Source organism: Cyprinus carpio, chromosome A2 (genome assembly GCF_018340385.1).
Source record: "Cyprinus carpio isolate SPL01 chromosome A2, ASM1834038v1, whole genome shotgun sequence".
Lineage (NCBI taxonomy): Eukaryota > Metazoa > Chordata > Actinopteri > Cypriniformes > Cyprinidae > Cyprinus > Cyprinus carpio.
In genome coordinates, this window is record NC_056573.1 from 3,389,955 (window position 1) to 3,408,324 (window position 18,370).

Here is an 18,370-nt window from a genome sequence, read left to right on the forward strand (position 1 = left end):
AAACAATATTTTAATGAGACCAAAGATGATGGTGATTTATAATGAATTATATTTCATGTTTAACCACTATAGAGACGTAAGAGCCGGTGGCAAATTCTAGCAGATCTGGCCGAGGTGAGGCTGCTCTCGGCGGGTTCATGAGCGCTGAACAGCCGGAAACGGTTAGAGATCTGTTATCAGTAGATTTTAGGACCAGAAAAAACAGTTATACACACACACAGACATATTTACACATTCATCAGTAAATCAATACATTTATCAATAAATATATTTTATTCAGTAACGTACATTACGACACATATGGCTTTATATACATGTGCATTATTTATGTTAAAAAAAATGTACATTAAATCCAAAAACAATCAAGTTTTTGACATTCATCCTCTTGCCAGTACTCTTGGTTCTTACATTCTGAGGGAATACCTGTATTAAATCCCTTTAAAGTACATGAGACATAATCAAGATATCACAATTTTCAACAGGAAGAGTTTGCGTTGGCTAGCAAATGTTCGTTTTTCCAGATCACATCAGACAGGTCAGTTTACTAGATTTAAAAGAGGTCAATTTGATGGGGTTCAAATATATGTAGTGGCTGATCTGCAAATGTGAAGTGCACTTCAGTAATTTAATGCTAAACACTGCACTGTTCACTCCTTCACAAGAATATTGAATATTTTTCTTATTAGGGTGACTTTTGTGCATGAGTTTGGTATAATGAGTCTTGCCTATAGACACAACACAGCTTTCTTATGTGCATTCCTAAGTGTTAAGACTGAACTATGGCATATAACCTGTTCAATTAGAGCTGTGTGAAATTAAGGAAAGAATGTTGTTTGAGATCCAATTGACCTAGTGTCAAAAAGTGAGTTGTTAAGAGTGCTGGAGGAAGAGATTTGGTTCCACACAACAGAGTTTGGCCCAAAACATACCTTCTCCAAGTAAATGAACACAATCCCTTAAAGCTACACAGCTCAATCTTGTGTGCCGTTTTGCGTTTTGAATTACAGTTTTGACACATTTCAGATTGCAAGTATGTGTTTCTTTCTCAGCATTGCTGTAAGAAGCATTATAGCAGATAGTAAAGTCTTCAGGTGAGATTTATTTTCTTTCAGATCAACTATTGCAAATCAAAAGCTTGAAAGATGTTGCTGAGAAAGTTTTATGTGTTTGAAGCTAATGTGGTTCAATGGCACAAGCACTGAAGGTAAAACTATTGCTCTCGTAAATATTGATTATTGAGAGCAACATTTGAAGAGCTCATGTTATGCATGCACTGGCAACACATTCACGTCATTATTTGCACGCTTGTGTTAAATATATTTCTGGCCTTATTTTTCTCAACACTTCTTGGCTAGGCAATCAGTTTCCTTAAACAGCTGAAACCCAACTGAGACTGTGAAAGACCTTTGTATCGCTTCAAACAGTTTGGACAAATCTCAACGCCAAATCATGTTAACTAAGTCACGCTGCACTTACAAATGGAAAAGTGTGATTTTTCTTCTCAGATTGTTCTTTTGATGTAGCATGCTTGAAAATGAATGACCTGTCATGATATATTTAAGAAAATGGCCCGTCCTTGGAAGAACTCAAAATACAGAAGATGTCATTTAAATTAACAAACAATCAAAAACCTTTCTAGAGATTTAACATACTTCAGGGCAATAATACTTTTTATTGAAGATAAAAAGAAACTAAATATTAGCTGGAATGATTAAGAATATGTCAAAATCTTTGAACAAACTTTTTTTACTTTATCCAAAGTAATGTTACGTTTGGTGCCAAGTACAAGTCAGCACTGAATTTTTCCTCTAATTGTTTTAGCCAAACTTATGAGTAAGCACACCCACCTAATGCAGTATTTTAGGGGATATTTTTAGCAATTCAAAATTAGTATTAAATATTAGTATTCTGATTTTTAACAATTTAAAAAATCGGAAACGCTTTAAACTCATGGCATGGGTCGCACATTATAAATATATTATTGCTGTGGGTATAAATGTATCACAAATGAAAGATGACAATTGTAGTTATTCCTCAAATTATTATTTGTCCGCATTACTTCAACATTGCTCATTTTCATGTTCACATGCTTTTTTTTTTTCCACTGTGAACGATAAACTGCCACAGACGTGGTAACAACATACCAATGGGCGTACACATTGTAGACATTAGTAACCTAAAATCTTTTTTTTTTCTCAAGCAGTCAGTACCACTGTACATCAGTACCACAGTAGCATAAATTACAAAAGTTTTCACATTCACAATACATCTGTTGCATACACTTGATTGAGTGTATTGTGGCCACTTAAGCCATGACGTATATAATCTGTATTCCTCAAAATCCCCCACCAGAATCTAGTGATTAGCTTAAAAAACATTAGCCTAAAATATAACACATGAATACCATTTTGAGAAGCCTCAGTGTAGTGTCTATTTTACATCCAGTTTGGAAATATGCATATGGTTCTTCACTTTTTCTTTTGAACACATTAACTGGTGTTTCTTCGACACCTAATTCATAGAGGTATTCGCCTTCCACTTCAAGACACAATGGCAAACATTCCCAGTGTTAAATATACAGTGTTGGGTTTTTGAGAAATTCCCTTTGTTACTTCACAGATGCTGTTTTACACCTGAATATTGCAAATTTTCGTAGACTTAATTACACTCAAATGATTGAGAGAAAATGACTCCAAATTAATCACATTTGACTAATTTGATCCTACCTGTTGTTAATTACCATCAAAAAGCAGACATGAGTAAGCCTAATTACTAGACTATATGAAATTCCAGAGTGACTCAAGTGAGAACTTGTCACTATTGGTCTTCGTTTTTGTAATAACACAAGCTCAATGATAACACATGGAAATTTGGATCTAGCTGCCCAAAAAGCAGTCTCTGGCACCACAGTAAGGGGCTGTTCACACAGAACGCGTCTTTGCATCTAAAAACGCGAGGCACAGCACTCAGGAATGGTTATAAAAAAAGCACAGTACAGAATTCCTCCTCTGCCATGTTTTCATCAAATAAAACAGTTGCCAAGCTTGATACTGTCAACAAAAGCTTGCACCACTTGCCCCGCCTCCAGGGTCTTCTGATTGGTCCAATGTTTTGGAACTGACATTGATGAGCGGCGTTGTGTGTAAAAGTTAATTCTTTTAACTTGACACGGCATCTTAAAAACGTGGTGCTCATGTGTAAGATGCTGCACAAAACACGAGACAAGAGCGTAACGGTCATACACGTCCGTCTAGCGCATTTACACAGAAAAACAATGGAAAATAGCACATTGGAATGGAAAAACGTGTTCTGTGTGAACGGCCTAAGAAGGCTGTTTAAGTCAGGAGAGTAAAAACCCTTTGAGCATCGACCGTTATAGTTGTTCCCTTTCAGTCAAATCCTTTTATACCTTCTCCTTGCACTGCCATTCTTGGGTTATGGCCGCTGGAAAATAAAAATACTTCTAGCAATGACTGGCACGAGCTCCCACGACAAGAACTGCTTCTTGATAATAAGGCAGCCCACCAAGTCTTGTAGAGCGAATGTGTCCGTCATGAAGACGTCTCCCCATTGGCAATATTGGTTTCTGTGACGGGAAAGTCAATGTCTGTAGGTGTACCTGAGTCAATAGGCGAGGAAACAGTCAAGTTTGTCATAAGCGGGTGGCTTGATTCTGTAACAGAGTCAGTGGCTGTGGCATGAGGTGCAGCTGAACCCACAGTGGCAAGAAGAGAAGTACCATTACTTAAGGTTGGCTCCAATACGGCTGGTGAAGGGGGGCCAGATTCTATGGAGTTAATAACAGGTTGGGCGACTAAATGTAACAATGGAGTGCCGGGATCTATGGGTGAAGAAAAGGATTGAACTGGGATGGCATTAACTTGACCAGACTGGTCTGGTATTGGGGAAGTGGTGACTAGGTGAACAGGAGAGTCTATTGAGGAAGAGGGAGGAATGTCATTTAAAGGCGGAGCGGGTGATTGTCCGGTGGGTGGATCAGACAAGGTGATTGTGCAGAGAGGAAAGGTTGGGGAAGGACCTGTAGAGCCCGCTTCAGTTAGGATGCTGATATCATTAGCAACCGGCAAGGGGAATTCAGCTGGTGTAACTATATCTAAAAGAGAAGGAGTTTGGAGATCGGAAGAAGTAGAGGACTCGAGGGTAGGATCGCTGATCGAAGGGGTTTCCACAGTTGAAGAAGGCAGAAGGGCTGGAGATTCTGTTTTAGGTGTCTGAATATAATTAATAGCGATTGGGGTAGAAGTGTTTGGGACAGAGGCAAGGAGACGATCCTCAACGGATGAGGCAAAGGTTTCCGGCATCGATGCAGATTGCTTGATTTCATCTGGCTCTTGGGTAGAAGTCAATGTCTTCATACTGATTAGCTCTGCGTGGCCGGGGGCATCAATGAGCATGTGAAGATCGATGGCGGATGAGGCAGTAGAGCCCATAGTGGAAACAGCAGTGGCAGCTGCTTCGTGGAGAGGGGTGTCGCCAACCCTCGCATACTCGCGGCTCTCGGTCTTGGTCAGCAGAAGGCGTTGCTCGCCCGGTTTGCGAGGTGGCAGTAACGGTTGGCGGATGTAACATTCACCGTCTGCTAATGTTTCTGGTAGCGGTCGATTGCGAGGCTCCGGCAGCAGCAAGATGCAAATGATGCAGATAAGAGTGCAGCAGGCGAAAATGATATGATGCAGAAAATAGCCTTTCTGGTTATGCAGCTCCATGATGGGTGCCGTCAACATGCCAAAACCAGCACTGGCCAGGACGAGGCCTAGACCGCCACCCCTAGACAGCACACAAAGAACAAGGACAAGACATTTATCAAAACACTGGCCTTAAATATCAAAGGGTTTTTAGCCACATTTTACCACTGAAGTGTGATCTAGCATAACTGGAATAAAATATCCTAAAAAACACAACTATGAAAATAAGCGCTAATTATTATGCAAATTTTATAAATGTATGTCCTCATTATGATACAAACAAGAAAGATCTTTGACCTTTTTGATTTTTTTTCCCATTAAGTTGCCCATGTGGTTCGGCTCACCTAATCACAGTAGGGGTGACTTCAGCACAAAAAAAGATGCTTAGGTTGCTGACAGCGTGGGAGGAGAACATGCCAATGATGGAGAAAGCCTTTGAAAAGTTGGAGTTCAGCGTGCCAGAGCTGTCTGTGGGGAGAGAGAAAGACAACATGGTGAGTCATTTTATTATTTATTCCGCAAAAAGATACATCACATATGCAGCGCAGTTTAAAAATGATGTATAACTCATGAAAAAGTGCTTTCAACACATATGCATATTCATACTGAATAATATTGACAATTTTTTCAATGTTTTTATTTTCAACTATTCTTCTGTCCATGGCACAAGCTTATAAAAATTGGCAAAAGCCCGTAAAAATAAAACTCAATTTTCAGGAGGACAAATTAAGTACTTCAATCACTTTCAGGGATTGCTGGTAATGGTTTATCACTCATCTACTGTAGCGACCTGGATAACCCAGTCTAGAGCATAGAGCTACATCAGCAGATTTATGTTTGAAAGCTTTTTTGCAAATACTGCTCACTTTCAAATGATAAAGTTCAGTTTTCAGACAGTGGAGTTAAAAAAACAAAAACAAATAAAGAATAAACAAACCAACAAAGAAATGTATTACTATTGCAATAATACTATTGCATTGTAAAATATAACGAGTATGAGTAAATATGAATATTTAATAATAATAGTTATTATTATTATTTTATTAAATTATAAAAAATAAATAAAGAAATATATTACTATACTATTTAATAATAATAATAATAATAATGTCTTGATTTCTTTGCTTTCAAACATCAAACTGTAGAGGTTTTTATAGTTGGGAGTTATAGTATAGTTATAGTATCTTATAGCTTTTCTTTTGGTGACAACAGATTTATAAACTATTCTCATTATGAAGTTGGGAAGATAGTCCATGTCATAAGTGAGTATAAATGAACACAGTGCTGTGCTGTGCTCTGCAAAAACACATCACCCTTCATATACTCACAAACACAGATTTTTATTTGCTTTTTTCGCTTGCTGAGTGTTAATTTGGGACCATGGCAGAGACGCTATAAAGGGTGTTTTGCACACACTAGATGGCATCACAAGCTTGTGCAATGCTGTTGGATGCTACACTATCCATGTGTGGAATAAAACATAATAAATATATATGCAAAAGCATTATTTCCCCTCTTGGATTTACACAATTCATGCGTGGTATAAAATACGGAAATACAATGGAAAAATCACATCTCTGGATACTTTAGATCCCTGTCTGTGTAAAGGCAAGAGGACATAACAGCCCCTAGAGTCCGAAGAAAGGACAATCATTGCAAGCAAGGAGACAGACCACAGCTGCCCAATTGAAACATCCTGTGGGGTCAGGATAATATAAACAACTACAGTAGATATGGGAACAGAAGGATGAAAGAGTCCTCCTAAAATTAAATGTTAAGATCAAAGGATCATTGGTATCTTTTGCTAACAAAAACCAATAAAAAATAGCTTACAGAAGGCATGTCAAACACAGAAAAAACATCTTCAATCCGCTGTTCTTCATAACTTAGTCCATACATGTATAACACAATATAAATTTGAGCTGGGATGTATAAACACTGCCATGGATGTATCAGAATTACACACTCCAGACTGTAAATTACATCAAAAATGCTGAAAATGTTTGAAAAGTGTAAATGAAGTGCATAAGAGTGGGAATAAAGTGTTTAACTGGCATATAACTGATATTAATATAATTGGATGTGGTGTCCTTGTGTGCAAATAGCTCCTGCCTTTCGTGTTTGTCACTTCATTGCTTTGCACTTGAGATTAGGGTTCGTACTAATTGTTCAGTATTTTGCAGACTGCTGACTGTAAACAAATAACTACTTAGTACTGATTTTTTATTTTTATTTATGTGAATAAATACAAAATATTTTTTGATGAACTGCTAACTGCTGTTACTAAAAGCTTCAGTACATCTGGTCCAAAGTGTCACATTTTTTCAGTTTGTGTGTAAATTCTGAAGCACAAGCCTCACATACAAAAATAACAACTGTTTTTTTTTGAACTGCTGTTTTCTATTGGTCAAGTTTGCTATTGGTCATTGTTTTGGTTGGTTTTTTGTTTGGTTGGGTTCATGTTGCAGTGCCAAAACAAAGTGATATTTTAACATTGTAAGTATTGTAATGTTTATAGTTTTGGAGTGTTTATCACTTCACCGTACTTCCCCAACACCATTCATCATGGACCGATCACATAGAGGGAAGAAAAAAGCAAACAAAAAATGAGAAAGTATTTTCTCAATCTCGAGGCTAATAATTAAATATATGCATGCATGCTTATAAAATGTAAACTCAGTATGCTTCAAATTATCAGGGATGAAATCCAATGAAGCCCTTTCATTAATATGCTATTCTGTTTATTTTTATCTTTCTGTGCTCAACTGAAACATTTTCTAGGTTTTTGTCATTTATAAACTACAACAGGTTTAACAGCATTTTAGTTCTGGAGAGAAATCTGAACTGTCAAGGGAAGCAATTATGGAGAAAAAAAAAAATCCTTCACATCTCAGGACAGCAGTAAACCTGGTAAAGACAGCTTTTTTTGCTGTGAAATCTCTACTGACTTTTACAACAAGCAAACGTAATAACTTTTAAACACTTACAGTACTGAAGCAACTCAAGTTGACTTGATCATGTGTTCAAATGTGAGTCTCAAATATGATCCTCAGGCTTTTGAGGAATCTATTTAATTCATCTCTCAATCATCGTGTTGCATTGCATTATGTTTTGATAACCAAACCAAGCATTTCAATATTATCTTACTAAGACTTTACTGATCATTTTATGTAAGTAGTCTGTTATACTGACATAAATATCTCTTTGATTTACGATAAAAGCAACAGAATTCCATCTTACTTTTTGGTCATAAAAATATCAGAATCTGCACCAAATTGCATATGTTTACTGAGTTTGGGCCTCTGAATAATAGGTATATGTTGTTTTTCCGCTTTGAGTTTGAGGTCCGTATTCTCCTATATAATACTATCCTGTATGAGCCAGTCTGATGTATTTTTAGAGAGTCTCTAAAGGTTTAATAAACTGTCCAAAAAAATCTATTTTTTTAATGGAACAATTATTTAATATGTTAGGCTTTACAGGGTTAAGATGCATATTGCATATAATTTATCCAGACCTTTCTGCTCCTTGTCTTTTCCATGCATACGCACACTTTTTAAAAAAACCTATAAGAATGAAGCATAAACAGTGTGTTTATGTGGCCTCATGAGCCGCCTTCTCCAGCAGAAACTCAGATGTGTTAAAGTGCTTAATCACTGAAATGATGTGACAGTGATTGTGTTCGATTCAGTTCAAGCCCCCACAGAGTGCTAGCGGTGTGTGTTTGTGATTTGTGTGTTCTCTCACAGTTTAGCAGGCCGAGCTGAAGGAGAGACGCCAGGGCTGTGATGATCATAAACATGAGGAGTCCCCCGCGCCGTCCCATCATGCCCACGGTAGGGCAAAGCGCCACGCACGATGCCACAGCAATGCCCCCCATGGAGTAGTACTTGGCATAGAAATTGGGGAACTTCAACATGTGGTGGCTATTGCCTTCCATCTCCGTCAGGCTGCGTGCAAAGCAGTGGTGTATGCCGTAACCTGTCAGTCTGAGACAAAAAGAGGTTTTTGAATGCCAGAGTTAAAGGTATAGTTCACCCTAAAATTAAAATTCTGCCTTCATTTACTCACCCTCAAGCCTTTCCAAACCCAAAAGACTTAAAGACACAAATAAAGCATTAACCCTCACAATGCATTCCAGATCTGTATTGAGTCCATTTGGACCTAAACAATTTTTTTTAAAACATTTTTTTTTTTTAACAAAAACTACATTGTTTCTGATTAGCAACTTGAGAAAAAGTTAACAGTTTTGAATGTAATATTAAACATGAACTATGGCTGGGCGGTATGACAGTATACAGCGACGATTAAAATTAGAGAACAACCTACAATTTCCTAAATCTCAAGGTCACTGTTTAGTCCTATTTGAAGTTATTCTAACAGCAGTTGAAGGGCAGCTTTTTAAGCATATTGCATAAAATTGAATATATTCCGAAGCACAGTATAAAAAACTTAAATGAGATATTTGAAAAAGAACTCTAATCAGATTAGAGAACACTTTCAGATACCTCCAGGTTATTGGGGTGAATCTGGCACCTGGTGCTAATTTCCTTAATTATATGACAAACCCTATTTAACTGGCAGGATTCCTCTAATTTTCATTGAGATTGCAAGATGGCAGGCTGCACTAAGGTGACCGAAACCCTGCAACAGCAGATTGTCCAGATGAAGGCCAAAGGGATGACACTTTCAGCCACTGCAAGAGAAGCTGGTCATTCCAAACCTGTTATTTCTAGAATATTACAGCTTTTAAATAACACTAATTCATTCAAGTCCCCAAAAAAGACCGGTCATCCACGTCAGACAAATGCACGAGAGGACAGGATCATGCAGAGACTCTCAATGGGGAATCGGTTCAACACGGCAGCTGGAATTGCTGCCAGTTCACTGCTGAACAGTGTATGGATCTGTCTCAGCACGTTTAAGAGAAGTCAGATTGAGAGTGCACTCTGCAGTGGTCAAGCTCTCATCAGCAGAATTAATCAAAAGACTAGACTCAGCTTTGCTGAGGAGCATGTTGTGTGGAGAGAGGAGAACTGGTCCAAAGTTCACTTTAGTGATAAGAGCAAGACTAATTTATTTGGGTCTAATGGCAAACATTATGTGGAGTTAACGATAATGAGCAACACCTGCGCCACTCACCGGTCTCGAGTCCCACAGAGACGAGAGAGGACCAGGCCTGGACTATTTATGTTGATTTTTTATGTTTGTGCGGCAGTCGTCTGTTTTGTGTTCATTTTGTGATTCAATTATGTTAAACGTCTGCCGGGTCCCGCCTCCTTCTTCCCACATCTACAAACTTTGTTACAGGCATCAAACTGGGGAAAGACTGAAGCTAAAGCACGGGCGTCGGAAGAAAAAAAAAAAAAAAAAAGTGACATTTTACTGGAGTAGATGCCATTTCCTGTATTCTGGTGCTTAGACTAGCAAAAACGTCAGGTAACTGTTAGCATTATAACAACAAAGTGTAAGTGTAATTCAATGCTGCAACAAAGACTATGTGATGCGATGGTTCTGACGCATGTGTGCCCAAGTGTGTGAAGAAGTCAAAGATGGAGGAGGAAGTGTCATGGTTTGGGGGATGTTTTGTGCAGCAGGAGTTAGGCCTCTTATACAGACACATGGCAGGGTGAATGCAAATGTCTATCAGAACCTCCCTGAGCAACATGCGTTTCCTTCCCTGCAAGCATCTCCCAGTCAGCCAGCAATTTTCATGCAGGACAATGTCCCTGTCACACTGCAAAATGGGTAAAGCAGGTCCTTGAAGTTGAAGACATATAAATAATCAAATGGCTGGCAAAGAGTCCAGATCTAAACCAAGATCCTTGGTGACAAAGTTCTGGCTAAGAAACCCACTAAAGTAACTGAACTATGGAAGAGAGTGGACCGAGATCAAACCAGCGCAGTGTGAGAAACTAGAGATGTGCTGAAGTTATTCAAAACAGCAGCTTCTACACTTCCTACTCATTTCTGACAGCTGTAACCCTCCAAAATGTTTGTTGTAATCTTCTTTCTGTATATCGTTATGGTATAAAGTGTCTACAGCTAGAGATTCTGCTATATTGTTTATTTCGCAGTATGCAAATATATCCACGTAGTACTACTTCAAAGTTATATACACCTGACATAATGCGATAAAGAATCATGCATGAATGTGAAAATAAAGAGTGGGATACTCGTAGAGTTATTAAGCGCAGCATGCAGTGAAGTGTCGGACACATAGCTGAAGCAGCATACGAGCGTGAATTTGGGACTTGCACAAGGTTAAATAGAGTTATTAAGCACAATAAGCAGTGAAAAAGAACTCTGACATACACCTGAGGAGCAAGCACAGACAGTGTCTCTCTCAGACAGCATGTGATCACAAATTCAGTTCTCTTTCAGGTCTTATTGCACTTGAATGGTCAAATACACACATAATTGTCAAAATGCCCATCGTGTGGAGTATTCACGTAAACACAGTCGGTTATGTATTAAATAAACGTAAACAGCTAGGTGAAGACCGAATATGTTTTAGTATATTGGATCCGTGCAGTCTGTCTTAAAGTGACAGCGGCCTAATTTACCTGCTGTTGTCTGTGGCATTAATTTTACTAAAACAACAAAAGACAGAGAAAATCACTCACTGCTCTTGACTGAATCACTTTTGTATCTTTAATAAGAATCAATTGATATAACCATGACTATGCCTTCTTGGAAATAAATGAGTGGTACCCAGCATAGCAAAAATGCACTTATTCTTCTTAAGATTGGTTGTATTACGGCTGCCGGGATGATTTTACGCAACTAGAAATGTCCTAGAACACCAGAATTGAAAGACTGGATTAGTGGGATGATTGAAATTGCTTCATATTGCTTCATGTGACAACCGTCTTCGATTCTGTTACTTTCTAATTTTTCTGTTGTTTATATATCATCAATTAAGACAAGTGGCTAAATATGTAACTGTTAAGGTGACTATGGAATACTGTGATGATGTAAAGTGCGATATGAGCTTTTTGACTGTTGAACAATAAAAAAAAAGAATCAATTCATATTTGACTGATACGGTGAAGACTATGCAGTGTTTTAGTTATACACTTACTAAATGTTAATAACCTACTGAAGATGAAAAACTCTATTTTTGTTCAATTGTGTTTGTAATTTCCTTTTTTGTTCCTGTTTTTAACAACAAAAATAAAATGAAAAAAGCTATATTGAGATATATATTTATCGTGAAATAAAATTCTTATACTGTGAAATAATATTAAGAGAGAAGTACAAAATCTGCAAAAATAAACAATGTGTATTTTGAGGATCTGAGTATATGCAAAGTTTCTTTCCCTTATAAAAAGCTATGCATTTTCTTTTCTTTTCTTTTAAATATTTAGAATTTTTGTGTCTTTCTCTTCTGGTTAAAAACCCGGAAGCGTTAAAAGGGTTAACCTGAGAGGTTTCTGTCCCTCCATTGAAAGTCCAGGTAACCAAATGCTGTTTATCATAAAAAAATCACCTTTTTTAAAAATCCTTTAATTCAATAGCTCAGTTCATAAGGAATCATTTTACGATGCCTTTATGACCTTTTTGGATTTTCGAAGTTTTGGTTTTGGAAATGAGTGCGAGTAAATGGCAGAATTGACATTTTTGGGTGAACTACCCATTTAATATCAGCTGAATGTTTTTAATAATTAATAAACATTCTATTTCACAGTCACGACTGTGACACAGATGCATAATATAAAGATATTTACGAGTTGACGCAGAGCACTACTAAATTCTTCCACAGGGTCCTTGTGCCAACCATCTTCACAATGCATGTCTTCTTGGATTGCTTTGGCAGGGCTTGGTTCAGCTCTGAAATCAGTGCAGAAAACAAAGTGCTTAATCAAACATTTCAGAGAAAACATTAGGTTTATGGGATAACAAATGGGATTACATTGCCTTCAATCATTTTGACAAGGTTTTCTTCACATTCAAATGCCAGATTTTTGAAGAGAAAGATTTTGTATATGAATTGCAACTGTGCATAAAACATGAACAACGATCAATCACCAATGCATGAATGTCATCAATCGATTCTTATGGTTTGAACGATCACCAGTGCATCAGTGTGCTCTAATGTCTTCAAGTAGACACGAAAAGTAAGTTTACTATGACCCACTTTACTACCATATTGTGTCGAACAAGAAAAAATTGTTTCTTATAGGACTTAATAACACAGAAGTAATATCACAGGAAGATCAAGTAATGGCGTTTTGATCAAAGATAATGAGGTCATATTATTTAAAATATGCATGACTTTAATTGCATACAAATAAGAGCACTAACACGCATTAAGTCAGTTTTAATTTTATGCTGACTTTAGCTCCTGTTGGTGGTCACTGCATGTCACTAATTTTTACATAAAGTTTAAATGATGCACTTATTGAACCAAAAAACAGTTTGAAAGTGTTAAACATTGGGGCAATTAATGCATTCAATGGTTGCAGCTTTCACGTGCTGGATGACAAAAATCAAGGTGTAGTTACTAGGTTTTGCCTTTGTAGGGCACTTTGCTCCTGAAATGTTCACACTGCCAGCAGCCAGAGCCTGTTGACTTTAGATATAGTGCACGGCTCGTCTGACGGAGACTCAGGTCTTGTAAATGGTAGATACGGGATAGACGCATGGTTAGCAAAACCGGTTTTGTGTTCCACAGAAGAAAGTCATACCAGTGTTGAAATGAGGAAGAATATAAATAATGGTCAATTAGTCAATGCATTATGAAAAATAGGGAACAGGCCTACGTGTGAACATCACAAAATTATTTAGTAAAATAAATAAAAGCTGAGTGATGCCGCACTGAATCTAAAGTGGTTAAGGTTTGTGTTTTGAAAACTAGTTTGCATTGCAGTATCTAAATCTAGAAAGAATCCTACACTGATTGATTGATCTTTAAGGGAGGATGGTTGTGATTGTTTTCTCTGGACTAGTAAATCATGTTTTTAGCAGTTTTGCAATTGTTCAGATTTTGTTCTGATATTTTGCAGCATGTATTTTTCCAATTTATATCTTATCTTAAACAGATGTTTATTCTATTAAAGCTGTTGGGATAGCTAGTTCATATTTTTTTCACATTGTTTTCTCTTTGCTTGTGTACCGGTCATGAGCTCCGCTGCGTCCTCCTCTAGACTGATGTTGTTCTTTATTGCGAAGCGCTCCATGATCCATTTGGAGCGACTGTACTGCTGGGTCGCAAGCAGCCAGCGCAGAGACTCCGGAAAGATCCTGATGAATAAAAACAGACATACTTTACTACATCTGTTTGGGGCTTAACATACTTAGCAGGAAAACAGAGCGTTATCACTGAATGTTAGCTGCTGAATAAAGAACACAGAAACACTTAACAGACTTACAGAATAAAGTAAACATTCATTGATGTGGTTAAAAATGTATCATCTCTACTTGCAGTAGTTTTTTTCATGTCTCATATGGTGACAAAATCCTTCTACTATCACAAAATCCCTATTAATTTGGTGAAAATTAAAAAATAAGGAAATTGTTATATAGAAATGTTACATACAGTATACTGTACATTTAAAGCATGTACACTGACAACAGCAAGGCTATCTTCATGGCAAAAACAACAAGTTGCACAATTAACAAAGAACTATATTAAAAAAGTATGATAATTACAAGGCAAAAATTCACCCAGTAAAAAGTAAAAATCCTCTTATACTACGATTATTTAATGTACTGTAGCATATTGTCATGCCATTCATCTTATTCCATCTACCACTTGTAACTGATATAAAAGTTAATTTGTTTAAAGACATGAGATGAGAATGAGACGTCTCCAGTCATATCAGAGGTTTTATAAAGCGGTTTTATTTTACACAAAGCAGGTCACCAGTTGAATTACTTGCATTGTTACGGTAACCTGATTTTGGACTGTTTTCCATTTGAATCATGCTTGATGGTAAACAGTGCATTTTTACAATGGCATTACTAACTGAAAACTTTTGCTTTTGAGTGGAAAAATTAGAGTCAATTTATGATTCTTATGGTTTGAAGTATTCCATTTTTAAATTGTAAGTTTATCTGAGATGCAAAGGCCATTTTCAGCAGTCGTTACTCCAATCTACTATAAAAACCTTGTGTTATATAATCCTTCGTATTTGTGCTTATTAAGCAACTTTCAGCATTACCTGCACAGTTGAAAATGATTATGCTGCTTAATAAAGTTTTTTTCTGTAAACTCACTGTAACTGTAAACGGGTCAAACCTTGGTTTGAAGAACAACCAAACACAAACTTATTTTTAAACAGCCGTGGCACGGTTGCTTACCAGATATAGGACAGCATGAGTAACAGAGGGCAGATTACGACTACTTGCAGAATCTGCCAGTCGCGACAGATGACCGTCAATCCCGGCAAGAGCAACTGTCCTGCCAACATCATGAAGTTTGCCACCATGGTCATGGAGAAACGCCATCCCGGCAGACACAGCTCTATCCCTGCAGACACACATCCAGCATCAGTTAACATAGAGGTCTTAATAACTGCAACAATTAGAGTGACTTTTCTAAAGAGAAGGGCTGCTGGGAATTTAGACCGAGCTTTTGTAAAATGTAAAAATGCAATAATGATATAATAAAAGACGAATGTTCAGAAAGTTCAGTAAATATTTGCATTCATCAAATGTTATTATTTTTATCAATTATCACCATGATTCTTCTCCAAATAGTATAGTTTATTACTTAAAATTGCATGCTGTTTGTGGTTGCAAAGCAATGCAGCAACTCACTGTTACTGTAGAATTAAACTGTGTGTATGTGTCTGTGTGTGTGTGTGTGTGTGTGTGTGTGTGTGTGTGTGTGTGTGTGTGTGGTGTGTGTGTCTGTGTGTGTGTGTGTGTGTGCGGTGTGTGTGTGTGCGGTGTGTGTGTGCGGTGTGTGTGTGTGTGTGTGTGTGTGAGGGGTGTGTGTGTGTGTGTGTGTGTGTGTGTGTGTGTGTGTGTGTGTGTGTGTGTGTGTGTGTGTGTTTAATGAAGGGATAGTTCACCCAAAATTGAAAACGCTCATCATTTACTTGTTCTAAACCTGTACGAGTTTCTTTCTTCTGTTGAACACAAAAGAAGACAGTTGATGGTAGCCACTGACTTTCATAGAATTGGGGGAAATAAAATACACTGGAAGTCAACCGTTGGTTGCTGATATTGTTCAAAATATCTTCTTTTGTGTTTAGAAGAACAAAGAAAGGTTTGGAACAAGTTAATGATGACAGGATTGTTTTTGGGTCAACTCTGCCTTTAAGGCACACTGCAAATGCCATATATCACCATAACATTATTTAAGCTTTCAACGAAAGTTTGAGTCATATAACTGTGCTTCCTTTCAAAGAAGCAAATTTAACATGTGAAGAATTTGAGAATAGCATATAAAACATTTGCAAATAAAGCAAATAATACATGGATGGAAACATAAAGCCATATTGATTTTTCTGTAAAAGGCATGAAACAGCTCATATAATGTCGTGCAGACACTGTATCAGAGATTTTTCTTCACTTATGGGACTTTAAAATGACTCTGAAATCAATGCATGTTATCTGTCTGCAGTCAAAGGGACAGTTCGCCCAAAAATGAAAATCCTGTCATCATTTACTCACCCTCAAGTTATTTCAAACCTGTATGAGTTTCTTTTTTCTGTTGAACACAGAAGATGATATCTTGAAGAATATTGGTAATCAAACAGTTGATGGTCCACATTGACTTCCATAGTATGGAAAAAAAATACTATGGAAGTCAATCAACTTTTTTCTTTTTTCTTTTTTTAAATATGTTCTTCTGTGTTCAGAAGGAAAGAAATAAACTCATACAGGTTTGAAACAACTTGAGGGTGAGTAAATGATGACAGGATTTTCATTTTTGGGCGAATTGTCCCTTTAACTGAATGACTCTTTAGTATTCATAATGCAGAAGCGCATGCAGACAGCACGGGTGGTCTTCAGTGACAGACCAGTACTGCAATATCCAATGATGGCAAACCCACAGAACCTACAGCAGGGTCTGACACGGGTGAGCGGTTTGGGAGAGAGCTTTTCGAGGTGACAGGACTCTGGTGGGAACACAGTGACTGCACGATCCTTCACAAAAGCCTAGAATTTCAATGAGCAGCCCTTCTGAATCATGCTCTGTGTTGAAAGACGGAGCTCAGGCTTTAATCACACAGAATAAAACCGCTCTGTTTCTCAGCTAGATGATGAAGAGCAGGGGCTGTATTACGAACACATACGAAACATCCAGATCGGTTTCGTAAACATGGTCATTTCACTTAGGAAACAGAACTATTTTACAGCCCCGGCAGGAATATAAATGTAAACATTAGACATAAACATCCAGACTCTTGAGTCACGCTTAAAAATGTCCGAATTGAACTGCATTAGATACAAAATATCAAACCAATTGTTATATATTTTAAAGAAAGCTCAAACAAAAGTTAAAGCACAACCACAATTTTTTTCAAACCAAATATTTCACTTTTTTTTTCTTTCAAGTTTTCATAGAAACGTGAAAACCTGTTGCATTGAATGTCACAAAATAGTATTTTCGATTTTGAAATATGAAAAATTTGAATAGATTCAAAAGAGGAAAAGTGATTGACTTAAACTCCACAGTGCTGATTTAGTATCACTGAAATATTATTATAGATCGTATTAATATTTTGAACTTTTTTTTGTTTCTATATTTTCTTTTTCAGTTGAATTCTACGTTTTTATTTGTAATACAAGAGCTGTTCTTTTTGAATAGTTTGTCTAATGTAGAGAAGTGTGCTTAGTGTTTTGCAAATAGTTGGTTTTGCTTTTGCAGACCGAGTGTTAAGCAGATAATGTGCTTGTGGTTTGCAGACTCTGAGAGGATTTGGTAGATGAGTTAATGGTTTCACTGAGTGATCCTCAAGTACCACTTTCAGTGCATAACCCACTGCACAAAAACTGTAACGGTCATCATTTTTATTCTCAGTGAGGGACTTCAATAACATTTTATGAAAATAAAATAAAGGTTTATGGAAGGTCTGACTCAAAAGCAGATGACTTAGTGTTATCTACAAAAGCATGCACACAAAAAAGAAAAACTATGAAATAAATTAATAATCACTTGTAAAACACAATTAATGCCACACAGCATGTTTATGTGACAGAATAAATGGCAGGTTTGTGCATCTATGGCAGTGACCAGTTTAACATCAATCTCAATTTATAAACATGTTCAAGTGTGGCCACAAATTGTGTTTTACGGCAGTGACCAGTTTAACATCGATCTAACATCACTCTTGGAAATGTGTAAATGTGTATGCCTCGAGTGTTTTTCACTGAAAAGTTATACTTCTCACTGCCAAGTTGGTCTGAATAAAAGTGTCTGCTGAATTAATAAATGTGTAACCAATAAAGTTCAATAAAATATCAGCAATAACAATCAGTAATCAGTGCATATTGAATATGGAATCAATGAATCAGTGGGTAGAGTTTTATCAGCTGACAGAGTGAGCTACAAATTTGTGAGTACTGTGTGCAAAATCATTTTTAAATATTTTAAAATATACTAAAATTCAATTTGTAATAATATTTCACAATATTACTGTTATACTGTATTATTGATCAAATATATGCAGCGTTGGTGAGCATAACTTCAGCAAGTCTTCACTAAA

At 37.0% G+C, this 18,370-nt stretch overlaps 1 protein-coding gene across 1 annotated transcript in view; it reads right to left on the reverse strand.

The window, feature by feature from the left end:
• Nucleotides 1-254: 254 nt before the first annotated feature.
• The window catches only part of slc22a23 (solute carrier family 22 member 23), a 44,546-nt gene continuing 26,430 nt past the window's right edge, over nt 255-18,370 (reverse strand). The window contains exons 4-9 of the mRNA XM_042769470.1: nt 15,012-15,180; nt 13,825-13,952; nt 12,437-12,539; nt 8,411-8,695; nt 5,051-5,170; nt 255-4,788 (exon numbers count right to left, since the gene is read on the reverse strand). Of these exons, the coding sequence (XP_042625404.1) occupies nt 3,552-4,788; nt 5,051-5,170; nt 8,411-8,695; nt 12,437-12,539; nt 13,825-13,952; nt 15,012-15,180 (2,042 nt within the window). The 3' untranslated portion in view covers nt 255-3,551. The remainder of the gene's footprint in view (nt 4,789-5,050; nt 5,171-8,410; nt 8,696-12,436; nt 12,540-13,824; nt 13,953-15,011; nt 15,181-18,370) is intronic.